The sequence below is a fragment of the Pinus tabuliformis genome, chromosome Q (genome assembly GCF_031772625.1).
Source record: "Pinus tabuliformis cultivar Carrire ecotype Pingquan chromosome Q, CPIR1, whole genome shotgun sequence".
NCBI lineage: Eukaryota > Viridiplantae > Streptophyta > Pinopsida > Pinales > Pinaceae > Pinus > Pinus tabuliformis.
In genome coordinates this window covers 540,858,619-540,884,257 of record NC_142296.1, presented here as the reverse complement: position 1 = coordinate 540,884,257, position 25,639 = coordinate 540,858,619, and the positions used below count along the sequence as shown (strand labels likewise).

At 38.8% G+C, this 25,639-nt stretch overlaps 1 protein-coding gene across 1 annotated transcript in view; it reads left to right on the top strand.

Annotated features, from left to right (window-relative positions):
• The window catches only part of LOC149220577 (uncharacterized), a 529,656-nt gene that overhangs the window by 239,175 nt on the left and 264,842 nt on the right, over positions 1 to 25,639 (top strand). Inside the window, exon 18 of the mRNA XM_089384824.1 lies at positions 7,715 to 7,843. Coding sequence (XP_089240950.1) covers positions 7,715 to 7,843 — 129 coding nt within the window. The remainder of the gene's footprint in view (positions 1 to 7,714; positions 7,844 to 25,639) is intronic.

Genomic DNA, 25,639 nt, shown 5'->3' with positions numbered 1-25,639 from the left:
CAATTGTCACCTTTGCACCCTCTTCCCCCACTTTCTGAGGAATTCCAATCACCACCAGGTTGGCTTCCCTATTTCTATATATTCTTCAAGTGTATAATGATTGACTTCTTTATAATGGTATAGTTGACAATCCACTTAGTTTATTTTTATTCGAGAAATATTGGCCTATACACATCAACCTATTCAAATGGGATGATAAGTATGACTTGTGTTTATGGGCTGAAAATGATCAGTGATGAAGGTACAATCTCAAGGTTCTGTTAGCTGTTTGGCAGACAGATTTTTTTTTCTTTTTACACACATATAAATCTGCTCTTAAGTCTTAAAATATGCTGTTAGAGCATCAAGATATCTAGCTATATTTTGAAACGAAATTCTCAGCTAGCATTTCATGATATTATCTTAAATCTCGCAATATTATCGCACGATAGATCTTCGCTCCCTAGCAACGCTTATCCATGGTCATCAGCACAGTACAGTTAGAGAAAGAGTATCTTTGCTCTCTTTGCTTAGCCTTACTTTCATTATTTTCGTTTTGTTCTTGTAAGTTATCCAGCATGGGATCTTCAATGTTCAAAAGTTTGGTTGTACCCATCAAATTATCTGCTCATGGTGTAAATGCTAGTTGTTATGAGATATAGGTGGAGTTGCTCTTCAGCCCAGTTGGGCAAGAGCAACCAAACGAAAAGAAAAATCCACATGTTCTTTGTGCATCTTTAGTTTCTACATACACGAGATAAGAAATCATTGAGATTTATCCTTCAATGCTTATTGTAGATCCATACATGGAATACAAATACATTTTGATTTGTCTTCTAATGCTCTGTAGATCTAGTATTAAAATTGAAGCTAAAAGATGAAATATCCTAAACAGCCTCAAAATAAAGTTATGATTGACCACCACAGTACTCACTATAGTTTCGAGATGGCCAAAATATGAGTATAAACAGTATAAAGCTTCCGGTGTTCAGTCTAGAAAAGGAACGTTCCAACAGCTATGAATTAGAAAAAGAAATGAACGGTCAGGCTTAGGAGATTAAACTGTGATGCGGAATTTCTCATGAAAAAGGAAAATTGTATCAACGAACTTTTGGTAAAATCCCTGACTCACGCTCGGTATTGTCTACCATTTTGGAATGGGCATATAATAGCAGATGAGGTGATATTAACAAAATATAATAAAATCGAATCTCACCAGAGTTAAGTTATCAAATTAACAAACGACAGACCAACATCTTGTTCGTGATTAATCATTATACCACTTCAGTGTATTGACTCGATTCTTATTTGACAAGCAGGGATAATCACGGTTGAAACAGGACACTATTAGGTTTTCAAAAGCATTTTGGATGCCCTCGATGATGCTGTTAAATTGAGTAATTTGACAGAAGTTACCAACAGAAAAATAATTCCACAAATTTCCCGACTATCCGACGTACCTGCTGACAAAATATCCCCCAATTTACTATGACCGCCGTTACTACCCGCCAATTCTAGAGTTTCTTTTTTTTTTTTAAAGAATTATGGCAGAAATCTCTACCAGGCGTCTTGGTTCTAACGAATTTTGGTAAATCGGCAAGGTTTTCGACAGAATCTACAATAAAACATGCCGCTTAAGCCCGCACTCCAAACTGTTCCGAATTTATGAGCAATTAAACGCGTTTACTTATTCAGATATTCCTTCAACTAATTTTCTCAGACGTCTAACGAGCTTTTCCCTCAAAAAAAAATCGCAACCAAGAAACCGGAACCTGATTTCGTCATTATTTCCAGAGCTTCTAACGGAGACTTGGAATATCTTGCAGATAAGGGTTTCGGGCATCAAATCTGGCACCAGGAATCTTGCGGAACGCTAGGGCACCGAGATTTCGCCTTGAAGATGATTCGCAGACGGGGTCCATAAGGTCGAAAGGGTTTGAACACTAGCTCTGATACCATGTGTAGTAATCATAAAATTGAAAGCGGGAACCACAAAAAAAAATGAATTGCACTTACCTGAACTGCAATCTGATTCCGTGAAGTTGACGATGCTACTGCTGTTTTGCTCTGCTATTGTTGTTTCGCTCCAATTACCCAGGGAGACCAATTCCACCCAGCCTGATTGAGCAGAGATTGGCTGCTCAATCCAGCAAGCTTCTCACAGAAGCCCACTGACCCCCGTGCCCAGAACCTCAGACCGATTGAAGCTCTTCCAATGGTAGACCTCTTTCACTGCTCAATTTCCTCCTCCTGGTTTTTCATTCCCCTGTTCCAGCCCCCCCCTCGGTTCAGACCTTCGGTTTTTATCTGCGGGCCTGGCGGTGGCCGCCCTCCCGCATGCCACCACCGCCTCCCTCTCGGCTGCCACGCTTCTGTCCACGTCTCTCAGACCAGAAGCTACTCCTGTCGTGCTTTATGGCTCACTCTATTACGTTATATGTATTAGACTTTGGTTATCTAATTTATAAAGTTTGTTTTTATTTTTTTATTATGATTTACATATATATTTTAAATATGATGTTTCATTAATTTAAATATAAGGTTTATAACTTTATGTTAATTATTATATATATTTATTTCTTAACTTTTATAAATGGGTCATTACACTGCATGAAACCAGCGTATAGCATCCACAACATATCCAATGTGAACAGCGTGTATTATGAGCAGCTTATATCTTATAAGGTCTCCAAGACTACGTTGTATTAGGGCATCATTAATCTAGGCCAGCGTACTCCTTTTGTGACTCTCCTTCCAAAAACCCAAGACATGGAGAGGAGATCACATCAAGAATGAGTGTGCTAATTGACATCAAAACTCTTCTATTTATACTAAATCATATATGACGAATAGACATGACGTTTGGGCTTCTAGAGCCTACATAAGAGCTGGTCGGCTTGATAATAATTACATAAACAAAATAAATTCATATCTCCATAAATACTTGTCGAAATCGGATGATCTTTGGATCAATCCTACACCTCTCGACGAGAGGGATCCAATAAAATTATCAGCTGTCATAAATAAGCTGACCCACATGGAGTTTGGCCCTAGTTGCCAATTTAACAACCTAGCAATTTTTGGCCCTCTATTACAAATTTACAACAAATTGATCCTCAAAATCAGAGCTTGGCCTTTTGATGATTTTTCTCTCTTGGGAAATTTGGCCCTCCTGAAGATAACAATTAGGCCCTCCTAGAATTGTGAATTCGACCTCTTCCTGAAGTTGGTAGTTCGACTCTCCTGAGATCAATAATTCAACCCTCAGTCCTCCTGGAAATATAAATTTGGCTTCCTTCTGAAGCCAACAATTCGGCCTCCTTGATTTATCAATTCGTGGTGGTCTCAACAAATGAATTTGACCCCCAACAAGTAAATTCAACCTCTTTGCAAATGAACATGACCCGCAGTAAATAAACTCAACCTCTAGCAATTGAACTCGGCCTTAGCAATAATTCAGCCTCCAAGAAGAATGATAACTCGACCCTCTAGAATATTACGAATTTACGACAAATGGAAACGCGGCCCTAACAAATGATCCTTCAATTACAATAAATCAACTTAGAAAATTAGCCCTTTGACCAAGGGTTTCTCCTCTGGAAATCCACTCCAAACACCTACAAATCACAAATGGAAGATCTGAAGTGATCTCCCCACAGGAGCCAACTAGGGTGGCACTCGAAGTCCACCGAAATCAACTGAAGAGTTCCAATTGAAACCCTTGGATGAGACACTCTTGATCCAAGTCGATTTTCAGAGATATGATGAATAAAATAGGATGATTGCCCCTTTTATTTACTAATATTTTATTCTCCAAGTGACTTTTTGCCCTTTATTTACTAATATTATAAAGTAGAGTTAGGCAAAATTTCTTGTCCCCTTAACAATTTCCCCTTTTCTAGACTAAAGGAGACAAGTTAGGTTAGTAGGAAAGACATCTCCATGCTCAAGTAATGGGGGACATTACAAGAAGTTAGACTCATTTGACCAAATACCTCCAATTGATCTGATGCCATGAAGAGAAGGGGCTCCATGAATATGTATGCCCCCAAGTCAGTCGAATGCTCCAAGAGTACCAATAACAATTCTTTATCAATGTGATGAAAATCTCAATGTGGAACCTCATACAATATGAGGTGTAACAGACTCATTACAGACGGTCACGAATAAATATTTAATGCTTGTTTTTTGTTCTTACCAGATTCTATATTGGTGTGCAAAAACGCTTGCATATGGATTTCATTTTGGACTTGAATTTCTTTATTTTGTCCTTTTGCCTTACTGAAGCATCAAAATTTCCATCATCATATTTAGAGACTTAATATTTCACTATGCAAGCAAAGGTGTTTGAAATTCCTTTTCCCCTGCACAGCAAGTGTTGTGCTCATTGTCAATTTTTCATCAGTAATGATATTTTGTTTGAGATTGAAGCGAACAAAGTTCCTTCTACAAATTTAGTTACTCCAAAAGACTTGGAATATCAAATTATCCATTAAGGATATAAATATTATATTAAAATGAATAAGAATAAGAATGATTTACAAATGAGAACGAGAAGCTTGTTTATATACCAAGCAAGTGTCTTATCATGAAGAGTCATGTCCTATTAGACATGCCTCTTCAACCTAATTACTAGCTTAACTAACTATTATTTATGATTATTATCTTTTACATTATATTTATATTATTTATATATTTTATTCGTTACATTGCCTTCTTCCTCAAAAAGCTTTGTCCTCAAAGCTTGTCGATGAAAAAGGCTTGATCTCTTTTTCAGCTTCAAACGTCTTTCTCTCTCGGAATAGTCATCCTCGTTGATACAAGTTGATATGATCTTCTTAGTGACAAACAAAATTGTCGCACTGAGAAGGGATCAGACCATCCCAGATTAATCTTCTGTATAGTACTCTGATCACTGGAATTTTGTAACGACTTGTTAGCATAAGACTGAATTGATTTTACATCATTATTCTCTGAAACATCAATTTGTTGTTTCTGGTCTAAATGGTCCCGATACGTAGCATGGTTGAGTTGTCTACTCTCATGATTCGGATGTCGATATGGAACTTCTTTGGTTTGATTTCTCCTTACTGGGCATGTGCCAATTTTTATATTTTCTTCTGGCAAAGATGTTGTTGAGATGGTTATGGAACATTCACTTGGGATGTTCATTGTCTGAACTGCAACATCTACATGTGTCGTTTCTTCAACTGACTTGTCTTCTTGAGTTGTCATATTCACGGGATCGGTATTCGTTCCCTTATTTTCAACTTGAATGGTTGCGACTGGAGATTCTGATACTTCTACTTGAGTGACTTGTTCCAACTTATCTTTTAATGCTTTCTTATCCTCCTTAAGTTTCTTAGTTTGATTGAGCAGACTTTGATTATGGTTTCTCAGACGTAAAAGTTCTTTGGTTTTTGATTCATCAACCTTATTTTCAGTGTTTTGAATTTTAAGTTTTTCATCTTTTAGATCTCTGATTTGTTCTAATAAATTTTTATTAAGGTTCTTTAAACGTAAATTTTCCTCTTCTTGTTCTGATAAATGCTGCTTGAGTTCTTTCTTTGAGACTTTAGTCTTCTTCACTTGTGCTAGTAATTTTTTGACGTGGTCCTTGAGACGAGAAATTTCTTCATCCTTTTCCATTATTTCTTTGTAATGTATATCCACAAGATTTTTATGTTCGCATTCTAACACTTCCTTGCTTTGTTGAATTTTGGCTATTTTGTCATTCTCTTGATCTTTTAGCTGCACTTTCTTGGTACACTGGATAACATCATTCTGTGGAAGTGATGATGGATGTAGAGAATCGAAGAAGGAATCCATTCTCTTTCTCTTCTCAATCTGTCGCTCAAATATTGTAATTAATTGTTCTATATCTCTTGTGATTGATTGTCTTTGTTCCTTACTCATGGATTCCATATTTTTTCTTTTTCTTCACTTCTTTTATCTTCCCCCTTTTTTTTTCAACAATTTATCTATTTATTTTTTAAAATTTTTATATGATATATTCTTTCTCCGTTTTTTTTTTTTTAAACTCTATTTCTATATAATTTCTCTTGTTTTTTTTGTATATATTCTTTTAATCTATAAAATATATTTCCACTTCTCTTATATAAAAATCTAATATATATATATATATTTCAAATATCCTCTTCTTCTTCTTCTTCTTCTTTTGTTCACTCTTTTAATAAAATTTTTATATAATAATAATTTTTTTATTTAATATATATAATTATAAATTATATATATTATATAATTTTAATTTATATATATTATAAAATTATAATTATATAAAATTTATATATACTTTTTTGAGATCTGCTTTTCCTTTTATATGTAACTATATAAGGCTTATATAGTATCCCTTTTTATAATTATAATAATATTTTTTTCTTAGAAAATTTGGATGAGACGTGACTCTTGGTACGGTCACAATCTTTAGATTTGAACGATTAAAATTATTTAGATCACACCTTTTTTCTCCAATGTTATCAAAATATCTTTTACTTCTAAAACACCATTGGCAATTACCATGGGTTGTTTCTAAAACCTCGGTTAATGTTCTCCACGTAAATTGTAAAACTTACCACTGGTTTTTAAAACCACAGGCAATTACCATTGGTTTTTAAAATACCATGGGCAATTACCATGGGTTGTTTCTAAAAGCTCGGTTAATGTTCTCCACGTATAGTGTAAAATTTACCACTGGTTTCTAAAACCACGGGCAATTACCATTGGTTTCTAAAACCACGGGCTTCTCCACGTAAAAAATTTTAAATATACTTGAAAAGATTCCCACTTATCTTTATTATGCACTTTTATCAATAATGTAAAACCCTTATATATATATATATATATCACTTTTTTTTGTTTGTTTGTTCAGAATATATTATTTCCTTCCCTCATTTTTTTTTTAATATACCCTTCTTCTTTATTCTTTATTAATTTTTTTTTAAAATAGTGGCCAAAGACCTAAACAATGGAGAATCTCCCAATATATCAATAATGTAAAACCCTTATATATATATATATATATTTCACTTTTTTTGTTAGTTTGTTCAGAATATATTATTTCCTTTCCTCTTTTTTTTTATATATCCTTCTTCTTTATTCTTTATTAATTTTTTTTTTTTTTTTAAATAATGGCCAAAGACCTAAAAAATGGAGAATCTCCCAATATGTAGCGAAATGCTTCAATTATGACAGCAACAAAGTTGATGATAGGTTGATAGCCAAAGGCCTGGTGATCAGCCAACGTGGCTCTGATACCAAATGAAGCGAACAAAGTTCTTTCTACAAATTTAGTTACTCCAAAAGACTTGGAATATCAAATTATCCGTTAAGGATATAAATATTATATTAAAATGAATAAGAATAAGAATGATTTACAAATAAGAATGAAAGGCTTGCTTATATACCAAGCGTCTCTTCATGAAGAGTCATGTCCTATTAGACATGCCTCTTCAACCTAATTACTAGCTTAACTAACTATTATTTATGATTATTATCTTTTACATTATATTTATATTATTTATATATTTTATTTGTTACAGAGATTGATTCATTATAGCCTGTCTACTTGACATCAAGAAATCATAAAGCACTCATCAAAGAAATTTATCGTTCCTGTTGTTTCATATCTACTCGAATAGAAAGCATTGAAATGCTTTGGTGAATGGATAGGGATAGCTACTTATTGACAGCTTACATATTTTGGTCTTTGTTGCAGCTGTCTTATGCCCAAGCACAAGCAATACTTGATGGCCAGCCTTCGTGTGAGGGATGGGAAATTGGTGGTGGTCCAGAGAACTTTGCTCAATTACAATCTGACTTGCACAATCTGGCCACTTTAGCCCAGGTAAACTTAATTTATGGTTTCTGCTGGTTGTCAAATGATAAACTGGTGCAGTAAGTTGGTATGGTCTCAGGATGGTTTTGCAATAAAATTACTAGCTGAAACGTAGGATTCCATGTTTTCCATTGTATTGTGAGCACATGAATTGCTGTTCTGATTTAAAAGGAAACTAAAAATTGATATGATTATTGCTCAGTTTTTTTTATCAGCATTGGTCATTTAACATTAACATTGGCTGTACAGTAGAATTTTACGAGACAAAAGCTACCAAGAGAAGTCTTCTTAGGGTGATGCATGAGAGTGCTGAAGCACCTAGAGACGATGAGAAATCTGTATATTTCTAGCTGAGGAGGAATCATTTCTTCTATCTGACTTGATCTTCTCTCATTTCATTGTCTTTTTTCATTCATGATGCTTTTGTATTGTGGCTGCAGTTTAAAGAATCCTGTTATTGATTATATAAATTTTGTCCAAAATCATGTTATGTCAAGACTAAAAGCAAATACTAGTAATTACTAATGGGCCTGTTACTGCTCAAATTGTACATTAAAGTAATGAAAGCTCCAACCCACATCGTACAATCTAAGTGCGACCTGGGAAGGTGGCACTGTCCCCTTGGCAACCTACCTTGCCTCTTTAGGCCGGCACCACTCTGACTTCAAGGGGGGCTCCCGTAAGATTCGTTAGGGCATAGACAATATGGAACAAGGTGATGTTACAAGTAACCCTACTGCATCCACCTCACCCTCCACTTCTAGAATCATCATCTCTCCTTCAATGTCATTGCTTATCTCTTTGCCAACATCAACGTACCCACTTCCTCCCTGTTGAATGGTGTTGTCATTGATACCAACATCCGGTAATGAACACTGTTAATATTTGTCTGGATTGCATTAGTTGGAAGCTCCAATGGAAGGAGGGCTGGAAACCCTAGAGTTTGGATTAACTTGATGATGGACATACCCCATACTTGTTGGAGGTTTTTGAAGAAGCAGGTCACTGAATTTGCCTTGGAGATCCTCGCCATTGGATTCTCCTTGACGAGCTGATTCCGGTGATATGTGGAACGTCTTGTGGGCCTTCATGGTTTGAGAGATATGTTCATTTGAAATTGATGACCCCAGTCAGTGGTCAAAAACCCCACAAGAAGGTGCTACAAAGAAATTCATTTATTTTAAGGATCTTAAATTAAAGGTATGGTCAAAGTCAAAAAGCCTAAAGGTTTTTATCAAAAATTGATCTGAATTAATTGAAGTCGGCTCCAACGAATTTAAAGTTTGAACTTTAAATTTTCCCTCCTCCATGTTGGCTCCCTCCAATTAATTTAAGTCGGCTCATCCAAAGAGACGTGAGCTTTCATAGCTTCAAATAACTATAAATTGGCACCTGGACTCTTTGATCAAGCATGGAATTCGTTAATTTTTCTGTGATCCTTGTGAGTTTTCTGAGGCAATGTAGGAGGGTTTGAGGGGCTGTTATCGATGATTTCTGTTGGATTCGTTGAGTGAGAAATTGCAGTTGAAGGTTCTGTGACTTCGACCCTCATTAAGGCATCATTTTCTGAGTTTTCATTTGGCAATTAATTGCAGAAAGACTGAAAGATTTTCTGCAGGGACTGGGCCCTTTTAGGGCATCATATTCTGGTACACTTTGGAGACCAGCGAAGTAGAAAACATCTATTCGATTGCTACAGGACTAGTTCTGAACCAGCGACGGAGCCTTCTTAAGCTATCAGGCCTGCGACTCTTTTTATAACCTATTCATCTGTCAATAAGGGTTTTGTTGTGGTTGTCTTGCATTGAAGATCCCTGAAGTATTTGCTTGGACCTGAAAGCTGTTCCAGTGGCATTTAGGTTTACCTTCAAAGTATCGACCTTGCTTTAGAAGAAGACTGAAGTCTGTCGTTGGAAGAAGATTGAGGACTCAACATTATGTGACTTGCGGCCTAAATTGCTGAGCTTGAGAAGCCTAAAAGTCTGTGGTCTTGATATACATTTTGGCCTTCTTAAATTCTGGGCTTGTTGATGGATTCCTTTGGGTAACCTATTAGACCAAAGGCAAAACACTTACTTGGCCCCTTGTCTTCTATAAGTCTCTAGATCAGTGAAGGTTTGAAGTATCATTTTTGAGATTATAATGTGATTTTGAAGATCAGCGAAGGGACTTATATTGAATATCAGAGGCAGCACATTATTTTTGTAAAATGTGAATGGTTCGGTCCTCTTCCTGCTCTTATCACAGTCCAGCAAAGAGGTGTGGATGCTTGGCCATCCTTCTAAAAGGAGACTGAATACTTTTGCATGTGTTCTGGACTCTGCTCCTAGCAGAGGAATATTTGTCTCATTATATTAATTCTAAAGACCAGCGAAGGACTGGCATACCTTCAGTACATAAGGGCTTGTCTTCGGCTCCAAAGTGGAAACCCTTACAGAACTTGAAGGGAGTTTGGGATTATTATCACAAATGTAAGAACCAACGAAAACGATTTGATAAGTAATCAATCCCTGCAGACTTGAAAGCATATATTATAAGGGCAATAACTCAGTACAGTTACTCAACACAGGTATGGATATAATATTGTGCCCTAGAATTGTTTAATGTCCTGGTGATAAACGGATGCCATCTTCAGCAGTATTGTCAGTTGCTGTTGAAAATAATTTGTTGTCTCATAACATCATTGCAGTGGTAAGAGTTGAGTTAGGCTTTTGTCTGCAATAAGTTTATCTTTGCAAGTGAATGGCTAAGATATATGGCAGTATGACGTAGTAACTCTATGTGACAACATTCTTGGTATAACAGTAATGTTGGCAATTCTAAATGGCAAATCCTTGTGACAATAATTTTTATATAAGTGACTTTGGCATATGCGTGTGACTTAAAGACATGATAGAGAATCCTATATTGTACTGAGAATGAAACAGTAAAACAGTGAGACAGTGACCTTGATGATATCATGATTTGACAAATAACATGGACAGTGATGGTATTTGTGATATGGTTCTCTTACAGAGACAAAATTGTTGTGGTATGACTGTGTTGTGAACAATAGATGGTAACCTAGGGTATTGTTGTGACTTGAAATGTATACCTAATGCCATATTGCTAGGGTTTGTAGGAAGTCCATAGTGTTTTGACTTGTATTACCACTGTTGCTAGGGTTTCAGTGATCATACAGCATTGAAAATTGAAATTACCAGCAATACTGTAATATTGTTTTGGGATTGACAGCAGTATTGTATCGGTGTTGGTGCATCTCTTGACAATGATGTCTTGGCAATGATTGAGCATTTGACAGCAATATGTGACAGTGAGACAACGGTGACTGTGTGTAACAGTTGTGACAGTGTGTGTAGGAGCAGTTTAGAGTGTGGCAGTAGTTGGAGCAGTAGTAGCAGCAGTAGCAGTGAGTGACAGTAGCAGAAGTTGAAGTACATTATTGGCATTGACAACTAGGGTTTGATGTGCAGAGTGAGCAGAGACAGATTTGATCTACAAAGTTTTGTAGTTCTTTTGTGTTGTAGCTTCCTAGTATTGATTTTTGAGCACAGGTGGATCTAGGCTGAAAATTGTGAAATGTGGTCCGCCAACTGATCAAGGTGGCGGGGTGGTGCAAGGCAAGAGAGTGGAGCCTGAGAACATTTTAGGGTGGCAAGGTGGTGCTAGAGCAGGTTGTCTAGCCTGCACAGGGCGTTGGAGCATCTGTCTAGTAGCTACTAGTAAACGGGGTATTGGAGCATCTGTCAGGATGGAGCCTGAAATTTAGGGTGTTGGAGCGTCCTTCTGGTTGCAGCTTGTAAACAATGTTGATTTCTGATAGCATCGGATGTGCTCTAAGTGTCACAAATGCAGGAGGCTTAGACACATGCATTCTCCAATACCCAGAAATCGTTTTGGGAAATTACACCCGAAGACAGTGTTATTAAAATAATTAATTATTTTTAATGGGACCCTAAGTCTAAACTTAGGAAATTTAAATAATTAATGGGTATTAATCTAAACTGTGGGTGTAACTTCTAGAAGAAGACTAGGATCAAGCCAAAATGATCTAAGCCATTGATTAGAAGTTAATCTGGGCCGTTGGTTGTCCAACAGAAAGATATAAGAAGAGGCTTGAGGGGCACTTGGAGAACACACAGAGGGGAGATCAAAAGTTCGATTTTCTGAAGCAGAGCAGTTGCCGAAGAGATTTTCGATAGTGATTTTTTGCATTGAGGGGCAATGATAGTATCTGAAGAGAAATCTTTCTCGGTTGGAGAATACTCAGCAGAGAAGGCAAAGAGAGATCCAATAGAGGCAGTGCAGAGCCAGGGAGGCTGACGCAGAGCCACGCAGAGGTAGCGTAGAAGCCAAGAGGGAATCCGAAAATTTGCTAAAGGAATCGATTGCAGAAGCTGGACGTCGGGGTGTGAGACCGGGAGGTGAAAATTGAAGTTCCTAGGCAACAAATCGATCAGCTAAAGGGGTGACGTTGCCCCTAGAGGGTGTGACGCTGGGATGACGTATTGAATGCACAGAGGCAGCGCAGAGACAACTAGGGGCAGTTCATTTAGTGGCTAGATCAGCGAAGATTTCCTTTGATAGTGTGAGGTAATCTCACTTATCTATCTGTCAGTTATATTCTTTATAACTAGATTGCCGGGAAAGAATCCAGAGATTGTATTCAGAAATTACTACTGCATAATAATAAAACATTCAGAGCTGTTGCATCTGTTTTCCCGCATTGGGTTTTTCCGAGGACATTTGTCCAAAAATAACTGTGTAGATGTGTTGTGTATTTCTTTCTTGTTCAATTTCTTGTTTCTGTATTTTATTTAAATGGTTAAGGCTGCAGTGTATTCATTTCAACGTTTACTGTAGGAAACAGTAAATAATTTGATTTAGTAATTAACACATAGGAGAAATGTAATTAGTTGTTGCAGTAGGAATTTGGGCATCCAAATTTTCACATGGTATCAGAGCTGCAGGGAAAACAAGAGAGCAGTGTCGGAAGAGCCCAGTGCTGAAAGAGGAAGGGAGTTCGAAATTCCTGCAGAGGCAACAATCCGAATCCCCTGAGGGTTTGCATAGTTAGGCCAGGAGGGCAAGATTTTTGTGGTAAATCTCTGTCTGAGTGAGTGAACGGAGAGGTAGGATTTCCAGATCGAGATTTGTTAGCGACAGAGGGAGCAACACAACAAAAGCTTCAGCGAAGAGGGATTTCTGGTGCAACGCAATTTTCTGCAGACAGTGATTGGGCAGAAAGTCGTCAGAAGAAAGAAAGAGACACTTGAGCGAATTTCTTCCTCAGATAATTCCTAGCCAGGGAATTCAAATTCTCATTTACTGAGCAACAGTAGGAGAGAGGAGGTCATTCGAATTTTCTTTTTTTTTGGCAGAGATGGTAGCCAGTGGATTGAGAGATCAGCATAGGTTGGATGGTGCATCCAACTATGTGATCTGGAAGGTGAGAATGTCATGCCTTCTGGATGAGCATTTTCTCAAAATGAAGATCAACAAAGAAGGTATAGCTTCATATTTCATGAGGGTCTTTGAAATAAGAGATCAGTTGCAGGAACAAGGAGAAATCATGTTTGATAAAGAGATGACTACAATAGTGCTAAATGCACTACCTGAGGAGTGGGGAAACTTTACAACAAGCATATGGGCTAAGCAGGCATCCTCACTCAATGATCTATGGGCAATATGCAAAGTGGAAGAAGCCCGATTAAAGGCCTAGGAAGATATTACAGTTGGATCCAAGGAGCAAGAATTTGCTGCCAGGTTCAAAAGAAAAGAGAAGTTCGGAAAGTTTGAGAGATCTGGTCACAAGCAACATCCCAAGAAAGACATGTCAAAGATTTAATGCTTTGAATGTCACGAATATGGACATTACCGAAGAGATTGTCCCAAGCGAAAGAAGAATGGCAAGAGGAAACATGAAGCAGCTCATGTCGCTCAGGAAACTAAAGACGATGAAAAGAAACAGAAGAAGGAGGAGCCTGAGGAAGTTTACTATGATTAAAAGATCACCTCCTATTTTCTTTTATAGATCTTAGTTAGCATAGCATGTTGTGATTCATGAACATTCTTATGTGTTGTTTAAGTAACTCTTTTAAATGAATTGACTATGGATTCGGTAACATCCATGGATGAACAATTGATGAATTAATGAACAATTGATGAATGGATGAACATTTGATGAATGAGGATATGTTGAATACTCTGGAAATACTTTTAATGATTAGATTAATGTATATTGTATTTCTTTATGTAAGGATTCTAGGTAGAAATGAAATTGTTATGTGTAGGAAATTCTAAGATGAGAACATCTTGATTCTCTGAATCTTTGAAGAATTTCTACAGGCAAATATCCTCTGTAAAGAATCTAGGTCAGAATGATGGTACCAAGAAAACTTATAAGGATCCAGTCGACTCCGTTGCAGGTCAAACATCCCTCAAGAAGTTCGCTGCAAGAATCATGGTATGATTCAAGATGAATGAGGTATGTACTATAATATCATGTCACATGGTTGCAGGTAGCTTGGATCAAGCATGATCTAGAGAAAGAGAATCTCATCCTCTGAAAGCTTTAAAGATGAAATCAACATAATATGTCCTCATGTGAAGTATGAGGTAGTTGACTACAATTAAGGAACTCTGATTGGAAGCCCCTGGGAATGAAGGGTGTGAGGATGGTAGGGATTGTGAAATAAACAACCATGATGAAGGCATTCAACATCCAGAAAACCAAGAAGATTTGACAAGGAAATCTCCGAGAAAGAAATGAAGACTCTGATAGAAGTCTGAAAAGATGAAGACCCTTGACAACATATATCGTTGGGAGATGTTTCAAAAAGTATGCAAGGTGTTGATACCTACAACGAGATGTCACTGGAAAAAGGCCATCACCAAAAAGGTAATATGTGATTTGTCTTTTTATTTATGACTTTTTGATAAGTCGGGGTATGTGTGCAGGGCCATGGTAAGAAGAGTTGTGAAGGATGCCACAACTATGTGCCTCGAGATATAGAGCAATCACCGCTGAAAGAAAGGTGGAGCTAGATGGCCCTATGAAGGAAGCCCCAGATGCAGATCCAAGGAGGATGCTTTCCAGGAAAGAACGAATGACATGATGAAGGAAAGTGATGGATCGCTGAGCCCTACATATGAAGAAATTGATGACATCAAGGTGTTGGATTGTCAATCAACTAGAAGGCCCTATAAAGCACTGTTGATAGAGTCCCTGTTTAAGAGGGAGCTCTAGAAGATTCCTATGAGTAAAGGAACATGAGTAAGTTTATGAGCAAAGAGAAACTTGGAACTCATCCCTAGTTAAGAGGGAGAGTTAGACACGACATTCTTGTCTTCAGTTTGGAAGAAAGAATGGAGGATTGTGGAATCATCTGGCATCCGACACTCTTTGAGGATGTGGTAGGGCATCCAAGATAAGAGTGGGCAAGAGGACCAATATTCTTGAGGGCTGGGAATGCAAGATGAGAATAGTCCTAGTAGGGCATACTCGGAGAACACCCGGGTGGGTATGACCCTAAGAGAGACAATGATGATGTGTGTCTATCAGTCATTGGTCTCGCCAACATTGTGCTTTGATCTAAATGAGAGATAGAGCTATTAGTCAAGGCCTTGCTATGTGAAAACAATGTTGGTTGAAATGATGCTATAATAGATGGATTGCAAATCCAATCTTCTTATGAGAATTCTTCTGTGAACTTGAAAATTTGTCCAATGATCATGTATGTATGAATACCTCCCTAGTTAAGAGGGAGTGTTGAAGAAAGTGTAACTAGGTTTGGTCTTCATAATGACACATTCCAATGTAAATGATGTAAATTGTATCTAGCAAAATATTTTGTGAATTTGAGTCATGGGTTTCATGCTCAAAAAGGTATTTGTTTTAGTAGCTCTCATTATGAGCTCTAGGCTAGGTGATAGGTTTGTGTCATTGATGTAAATGGTTACACTTGAAGATGTACAATGTATGACTCCAAGATCAAGGGCAGAATCATGGTGCAAGACTCCTTCAAGGTCAAGAACAAAAGGCTAGTAATTGACCCCTCCAAATGAATATAGAAGAAGCAATGTATTTTCAGCATAAATATATATTTATATTTATGTGTTCATGTCGACTTCATATCACATTCACGTCGGCTTAGAGGCATGTTATGTCGGCCTAACGGACAACCCTCAAACACTATAAATAAAGGCCTCTCCTCATCTATTCGGACACACAATCATCCTCACTCATTACATGAAGGATAGTGAAGTGAAAGGGTCGAAGAAGAAGGGTAGCCGCAGTCAATGAGGAAGTCTGTTCCCTCATCCGAGTTCATCACCAAACCTGCTCTCACGTGCGACATTTTGATCTGATCTAGGGCATCATGTCATATGGGTATATTGCTGGGTTATAGATCCAATCTAGCCGCAGTTTGCATGAGGAAGTCAGTGCAAAAGAGATCGAAGTCATCAAAGGGCTAGAAGAGCCCTATCTCTCCTATCACGAGAGTCTACATCCTGAAGCGGAAGGTTCTGTCTTCGCTGCCCTATAACTGTCATACCTTTGGCATCACGAAATCTCAGATCAAGAGGCTATTATGTGTGTGATGGGTCTACACGAAGTGCGAAGATAGAAGGAGGCTAGAAGAGCCTATCCGAGACCATCGTTGCTGACTGTCATACTCTTGCTACAGACCTGATATACTGTTCAGAATTGCAGAAGGATACATTATGTTTGGGTACATGTTTGGAGTCCATTCAAGGAAGCAGATCACATTGTCTCAAGGCAAGTGTTGAGGAGATCCACTAGGCTAGTGGACCATCTTGAGCAAGGGAAGCTTGAAGGAAGAAGAAGAAGGAAGGAGGAAGCCAATTCATCCATTCATGGTAGCAGATCTGATCCATGGGACAACATGTCACAGAATTGCAGTAGCAGAATGATCTAGCCTTGATCTTGGAGTCACATTGGTCAGAAGGGTCTTATATTGGTCTTGGAAATTTTGTCAAGAGAAGATACCATAAGAAGAATTACTATGGGTTTTCCTCTTAGGTTTGGAGAGGTTTTTGCCCTGGCTGCTACCTATATCTTGTGTTATTGTTCTTTTATTTATCATGCATGGTAGCTGGTTGATGAAGTTAATAATCACTAACAAATAAAAGATCTTGTTTGAATAAATCTAAAGGAAAAATTTACTTCACAAGCAGTTATCAAGATAGAGAAATCATTAACTTCTCAAGCCCTCAAATTTCTCAACATGCTCCCCCTTCTGCATCTGAGTAGATCTCAGCTTCTGCTCTAAGTACATCTTTCGCTGCTGGATAGTTCCCTGATACAATGTGGCCAAGGAATCCCACATGTCCTTAGCGGTCCCTTTGCTAGCAACGTGGCATACCACGTGATCCTTGAATCCATCCAGGATCATCCTCTTCGCCTTAGCCATCTCAACTTTGTACTTTTTCAGCGGATCTGCATCTGCAGGTTCAACCACCACATTATCAACGTACATCTTGAGGGCATGCTCATCTAGAAGGAAGGTCATCCTAGCCTTCCAAATAGCATAGTTGGAAGCGCGTCCAACCTGTCCTGATTCTCCAAGCCACTGGTTGCCATCTCCTCTGAAAACTGTCGAATTGCCTCCTCTTTCTCCCTATTGCGTAGCTCTTGTGTTGACTTACGCACTCCGTGATGGAGCTGGTAAGCTGCTGCTAAGCAATTGAGAAAATCTGATTTCCTCAATAAGAAATCATTGAGGAAGTATTCCCTCACTATGCTTTGCCGCTTCTTTCTTCTGACGTCTTTTTAGCTTGACAAAGTTGCCTAATGAAAAATCTGCGTCCACCAACTACTCCTCACGCTGAGGCTCAGTGCTGCTTCCTCTGCCATAGAAAAAGTTCGAACTAGAAGTTCTTTCTCTCCGTCAACTCTCTCGGAGAGAGAGACTACATCGAATTTTCGATCCTTCGACTAGAATTGCGCAAACCCTTGGGGTTTCGACTTGCTGCCTCTTGCAACTTTTCGATTTCCCCTTCTGCTCAACGTTGGGGTTTCTGGTTCTGCTCTTCTTGGTCACCTGCACTAGCTCTGATACCATGTGAAAATTTCAGAGCCGAAATCCCTACTACAGCAAACTAATGTTACTTCTCCTACTTGATTAAATCATACAAGTTATTTATTGTTTTCTATGGTAAATTTCGAAGTAAATAAATCTACAGCCTTCACATAATTTACATATATGCGGAAACAAAATACAGAGCAAGAAAGAAAAATACAACACATAGGACAATTATTTCTGGACAAATAGTCCTCGGAAAAACCCAATGCGGGAAAACTGATGCAACAACTCAGAGGATTTTATTATTATGTAGGAGAAATTTTGAGTACAATTCTAGGATACTCAACTAGCAATCTGATACAGAGAGAATACTAAATAAAAGACTAGTGAAATGATCTCACCTTGTCACTGGAGAATCAGGGACTGATCCTTCATCTCTGGAGGCTCTGCGTCACCCTCTGCATGGTCTCTGCGCAAAACTGAGTCACCTTGGGTAGCTTCTGTGTCACCTCTCCTGGGTATTACGCTTGCCTCTCCTCTGGATCCTCTGCTGGCTGAGAAATTGACTTTTTCTACCTCCCAAACTCACACGCTGGCTTCTGAGAACTGAACTTCGATTTCCCTTAGTAGGAACTCGGCTTCTCCTCACTGACTGCGCTGCCTCTGTGTTAGCACTGCATGTTGAAATTTTTAAGTCTCATCTGTTAGAAATTTTCCTGCATTATCTGGTTTATTTCACCTACTTGTTTAATTACTGAACAAGTTATTTAACCATATAAATATTGAAATAAACACAATTCAGTCTTAACCATCTACAAATCATCAATTGAAAGAAATAGACAAACACACAAGGGACACCATTATTTTTGGACAATCGTCCTTGGAAAAACCCAACTTGGGAAAACCGGTGCAGCAGTTCTAAGGGTTTTATTTTCAAGTAGCTTTTCTTGAGTACAACTGGGTGCCAAACTGGCTCACCTAACAGAGAAATCAATTTGGCAGTAATACCTCTCTTCGGAAGCAAGTATTCTGAAAGTCTGCTCCACGAAACTTTCTCCAACGCCTCTCTAAGGCTTTGCATCAGCCCTCCTAGCCTCTGCGTCAGCCTAGAACCCTTTGCGTCGGCCTACAGATGCTCTGCACTACCTCTCTGGCCCTCTGTGTCACCCACGCAGGCCCACTGGCCCTCTGCACAGTCACTCTGGTCCTCTGCGTGGCTCCTGCTAGCTCTGCGTAGCCTTCTCTGCCTCTGCGCTGGTCTTCCAACACTATCTCTGACTCTGCTATGCACTCATTGCCCTCACTGCAACTCTGATCACTGGTTCAATTTCTCTCTGCAAACCTCGCTCCAGAAAATCGAATTGACTGATCAACTTGATGTATCTCCAACTGACCCTCAAGCCTCCTTTTATAATTTTTCTATTTAGTCTTCAACGGCCGAGATTAAATCTCTAATCAATGACTAAGATTAGATTTGGCTTGATCCATGTCATTTAGAACCATCTCACCCAGTTTTATATTAATACCCATTTATATTTTTATTTTCCTAAGTTTAGACTTAGGAACTCCATTAAAAATATTAATTATTTTAATATCTCTCTAACCAGGTGAAATTTCCCCAAAGCATTTCTGGGTCTTGGAGATCTCATGTGCTTTAGCCTCTCCACCAATTTTCATGGCTAGAGCACATCCGATGCTACCCTAAATCAACACTGCGTAGGCCAACGTCAACCTTCCTCTGGACATGTTTCTGTCCTCTCTTTGCCTTGTACTATCCGAAAATTCCTTCTCTCGGATTCTCACTGCCCCTCTGCTGCAAGATCTCCTCAATTGATTTTCCTCCTGAAAACTTCTCATCTCAGAAAATCGATTTTCTCAATCTCTTTGTGTGTTTTCCAAATGACCCTCAAGCCCTTCTTATATCTTCCTGTTGGACAACCAACGACCTAGATTAAAAAAAAATCAGAGGCTTAGATCGTTTTGGCTTGATCCATGGCTTTTTCTGAAAGTTTCACCCCTGATTAGATTAATACGCATTGATATTTTAATTTTCCTAAGTTTAGACTTAGGAACCCCATTAAAAATATTAATTATTTTAATAAAATCTCTTCTGGGTGGAATTTCCCAAAACACTTTCTGGGTTCTTTAGAATACCTGTGCCCTAGCCTCCTTGCAAAATTTGAGGCTGAGAGCACATCCGATGCTACCCTAAATCAACACATCGTGGGTAGGGCGACTTTGCCAAACTGGGATGAAATGTGGGCAACTCTTAAGCAAGAGGAATTGAGGAGAGACTTGGTCAAGTGTAAACTTGACGGAAGCAACAGTAGTGGGTTGAAGCCCAAGGAGGAGGCAGAGAATGAAACCATTGCATCCAAGGGATAGCATGAGCAACGAAAGAAGAAGGACGTCTCGAAGATTAAATGCTCAGGTGTGGTGAATTCGGTCACTACGCAACTTAGTGTCCTCTCAGGAAGAAGGACAAAGATGAGAAGCATGATCTGAAGGTTGTAGTCGCGAAGATCGAGGAGGAGGAGTTCGCAATGATAGCCCAGGCATCTCCAAGAGGGAGGTGGGGAGATCTGGAGCTGTAGTTCGAAAGGACTGCAGCTGGGCAGGATCCTTGAGGAGTCCGCCTCTCGGGTCAATTCCTTGCTACGGAAGCCCAAATCAGAAGTAGTAGGATGGACCAGTGTCAGTTGGTGCAAAGGAGTGCCGGAGTGACAATTGCAGTGGCTAGGAGTGCCAGAGACTAAGTAGCATAGAGATAGAGGTGACAGTAGTGCAGTTGGCACAGAGCAGAGGTCAGCAGCAGCACAAAGGCTTTAGAGGTTCGGCGTAGAGACTAGCAGCAGTCAGAACTCCAACAACGAGATGCATCATACTGAACACTAGTTCAATAATTTGGGATGCTTTTCAGTTGCTGATGTAGTAGCAACAATAGTTGGAGAAGGTTGCAGTGCAGATGCAGTATTAGCAGTGGCAGCAACAGTACAGATGCAACATTTGCACAATAGTTGGTGGATAGGATGTTAGACATCAGCAGCGCAGAAGGAAATGTTACAAAATAGAGTGATGCTTCAGTAGGGTGCATTGCCATAGCACATTCCTCGCTAAGGAGTGTTGATTTTTGGTAGCATCGGATGTGATCTAAGTCTTAAAATTTGCAGGGAGGCTTAGACACATGCATTCTCCAATACCCAGAAACAATTTTGGGAAATTCCACCTGGAGGCAGTTTTATTAAAATAATTAATTATTTTTAATGGGACCCTAAGTCTAAACTTAGGAAATTTAAATAATTAATGGGTATTAATCTAAACTGTGGGTGTGACTTCTAGAAGAAGACGAGGATCAAGCCGAAATGATCGAAGCCATTGATTAGAAGTTAATCTGGGCCATTGGTTGTCCAATAGAAAGATATAAGAAGAGGCTTGAGGGGCACTTGGAGAGCACACAAAGGGGAGATCAGAAGTTCGATTTTCTAAAGCAAAGCAACTGCTAGAGAGATTTTAGATAGTGATCTTTTGCAGTGAGGGGCAAGGATAATATTCGAAGGGAAATCTTTCCCGGTTGGAGAATATTCAGCAGAGAAGGCAAAGAGAGTTCCAACAGAGGTAGTGCAAAGCTAGGGACATTGACACAAAGCCATGCAGGGCCACGCAGAGGCAATGCAGAAGCCAAGAGGGAATCCGGAAATTTTCCAAAGGAATCGATTGCAGAAGCCAAGAGGGAATCCAGAAATTTGCCGAAGGAATCGATTGCAGAAGCGGAAGACGGGGTGTGAGATCGGGATGTGCAAATCGAAGTTCTTGGGCAGCAAATCGATTAGCTGAAGGGGTGACATTGTCCCGAGAGGGTGTGACGCTGGGCTGACACAGTGATTGCGCTGAGGTAGCACAGAGACTGCCAGGGGCAATGCATTCAATGGCCAGATTAGCCAAGATTTTCAGTGGTAGTGTGAGGTAACCTCACTTATATCTCTGCCATTGATATTCTCTGTAACTGGATTGTCGGGAAGGCATCCAAAGATTGTATTTAGAAATTACTACTACATAATAATAAAACCCTCATAGTTGCTGCACCGGTTTTCCCGCATTGGGTTTTTCCGGGGACATTTGTCCAAAAATAACTGTGTAGATGTGTTGTGTATTTCTTTCTTGTTCAGTTTCTTGTTTTCGTATTTTATTTAAATGGTGAAGGCTGTAGTGTATTCGTTTCAGTGTTTACTGTAGGAAACAATAAATAATTTGGTTCAGTAATTAACAAATAGGAGAAACATAGTCAGTTGTTGCAGTAGGAATTTGGGCATCCAAATTTTCACAAACAAGGCATAGGAGCATCCTACAGGTTGGATCCTATAAATCAGGGGGTTGGAGCCTCCTTTAGTTGGAGTTGAATGTTAAAGAATCAAGGGCAATCAGGTGTAGTGTGATTCTTCTTGACTTGATAAGAATTTGTAAAGTCTTTTCACAATTTGTCTTGTTAGCTTAATCTTCTTGTTCTTCTTATCAATGCATGTGTGTGTGCTTCATCAAAATGCTACCAAAACATAAGAACAAGAACACAAGATGTTGGCTCTCTGCTAGGGCCAAAACCTCTCTTCTCTTGAGAGGAAAACCCTTCAGTAAGTTTTCTCTTATTGAAGCTTCTTATTGATTAATGCCAAAGCCTAGATCCTTGACTAGGATGTCCTCCAAGCACATGTCAAGTCCTCTTCTCTTTTCTGCACTTTGTTCCCAACACATAGACTTCCTTCTTTCGGCACTTTGCTCCCCAGCACTTTGTCCTCCTTCTTTGCTGCTTGTCTAGAGATATATCTTTCTTGAGAGAGCTTTATATGAGATGTTCCTCTTCTATACTTAGTGATGTCCTTTTCTCAAGTAGACTCCTTCCTTCTTTGACCAAACTAGATGTTTCTTGAGATGTAGGAGCATACTCGATATGATTGTACAGCAACCCTAAATTCTTCGCACGTGTGGCAAGGATCCTTGTAGTTTAGGGTCCTTTTACCTTCGTTTGAGAGAGAGACTTCTTCGCTTGACTTGGGAGGCCTTGTAGGCCTAATTTCTAGCCCAACCAATAATGATTCTTGGACTGTTCTCTAGCTGTTATACCCACATATTTACCCTTCCTTTCTTCGCACGTGTGAGTGTTTCTAGCCCTAGAAACAGTCCTACACCTTTGTTTTATCTTCTCCTTTTTTCGTTGCACTTAGGAGACCCTTTTAGACTTGTCTTTTCCTCTCTCTTCTCGGCTTCTATCCTTCGCTGGTTTTAGAGATGCTTAGTGGACGTCGAGAGGGAGTAGACAACCTCTATATATAGAGGATTGTCCCTCCTTTAGGCCGACATGAACTTTCTTCATCATTTGCTTCTTTTGGAGGACATTGCTTCATGGAGAGGACTTGCACTTGTCTTGGAGGTATTCCTTTGACCTTATACATAGTGTAACATGCCCTCTAAGGGTATTACATAAATACATTGATCGTTTGACTTCCTAGAAGCACTTAAACATGTGCTTGACCTACATCAATAAGCAAGAAACTCATTGACAAATAATATAAGAATAATTTCTCTTTTCTTGAATAAATACAAATGTCAAAATTACATTTATGAAGACCGAACCTAGTTACATTCACTTCAACACTGAAAACTTGGTGTAAATCTTTTAAAGACAAATATTAAGAAGCATTTGGTGGTTTTTGTCCGACGGGGGTTTCCACCAAAAAATCTCTATGTCTACTGTCTCTATTGTTATGCATTATTGAATGGTGTTGAAGAATGTTTATGTTTATCTGATGCTAATAACAATTAATGCTTTGTGAAATTAAAAATATATTAATTGATAAAAAATACTGATTCACTCCCCTCTCAATGTTTACAACAATTGGTGTCAGAGTAGGTTCCTTCAATAGTAACTTGACAGTTGGAAGGTATATCTCAGAGTGCAAAGATGGGAAAGTCGAAGAAGCAAGCCACCAAACACTCAAAAAAATAAAAAGAAGATTCAGGTACTGTAACAGTCTCCAAATATGAAGAAAATCAGTTTTGTATACCAACTCCTGAATTTAATGAAGATAAATATTGGATATGGGAATCTAAAATGGATGCTTATATGCAAGCTCATGGATATGATGTAGGGTACTCTGTTGTCTCTGGAGACACATCTATTGAAAATGTAACTAGTTTTGGTCTTCATAATTGTTGTACTCATTTCAATATGTATCCTACCTAACAAACAAGAAAAGAAAAGATATTATTATCAAAGCATGGGTTTCATGCTCATTGTTGATGGTATTTTAGGTAAAAGCATGTTCTTCATACTTCTAGGGTTTGTTAGGTCTAGGATTTATTGTCATGAGTCAAAGGAGTCAACATCATGTTTATAAGACCCTTCTAAGAAAAATGTAATTGTAAAAAGAATTATTTTTTGAGTCTAGAAGGTCCTGGAAACTACAAAAGTACAAGTCGGCCCTAGGATCATCAAGTCGGCCTAAAGGAGGGAATTCAACCCCTTGAGAAGGCTATGTAAAGAAGCAGTTCGACCTCATTTGGAGTTACTGGCAAGTTTGATCTGCAAGAAAGAGTTCCATCTATCACTTAGAAGGGCAGAAAAAAGGAGAGCGAAGGTCTAGAAGAAGCTGGGAGGATGAAACTTCTTATTTTTGGGCTTTATCTCTCTCACACATGTGAAATTCTAGGGTTTCTGGGTTGCAGAAATACGCTGAAGTTGCAAGTCTGAGTTGCAGTATGATGAAGTGCAAAATCAGGTAGCTGGAAGAGGAAAAGCCCTTATCTTGACCTCGTTGACCTTGGGAGAGATGTCTTGCTCTAAGTAGGTCTCAGAAGGAGGCTATCAAGATGCTACAAGGACAAAGTTGTTGGGTCGAAGTTGTGGGTTGAGTAGTAGTGCTATAGCTTGCAGGTCGAAGTTGCAGTGTAGCAGTATGTTGTAGAAGAAAGGAAGTACTTGAAAGTTGAGATAGGGCTGACTTGGTAATGGGAGAAGGACTTGGTCTAGGGATTGGGTCTTTGTGTCTCATCTAAAGCAGATTCTAAAAAGAGAAGAATTTATGAATTTTCTCCTTAGAGGGGTTTTGCCCAAGAGGAGAGCCTACATCTGTGTCGTCTTTTGTTACTGTTATTATTCTTGATATTGTTTGATGAAAGAGCTAACTAAAGGTGTTAAAGAAGACAACTAAAGATTCACAAGCACTATCAAGGTTAAGGAAAATAAGAATAATAAGCCGCCATTATCCATTTTCCAACATGGTAGCAGAGCTAAGGTGAACAAGGAAGGCAGCTGGAAGGACACTAGGAGTTACTTGTCAAGGGGAAGGGAAATGAAACTCTCTAGGAAAGACTAAAAAAAAAGACTTCAAGAAGGATTGAGGACTCATTGGTAGAAGACCTAGTAGGAGGGTTTCTACTGAAGAAGATCAAGTCTACATCAAGCTCGCATCAAAGGAAGATCTGGGAGAAAGACTTCAAGAAGAATATTGATCTCTCTCTGGAAGCAGGTCCATTTGGAAGGCATCCTTAAAGGAAGCATCAAGAATCTTGAAAGTGGTTGTTGAAGGAAGCATCTTTCTAAGACATCATCAAAGACTCTTCAAAGATCTTGAAGGCATCAAGAAGATTGGAGACATCATCAAGGAGAATCTTGGTCATCAAGTAAGTAACATATTATTACATCATGCCTGAATCTTCAAGTCATATGGGTTCTTTCTACAAAGAGAGCAACAAGCTCATTGGG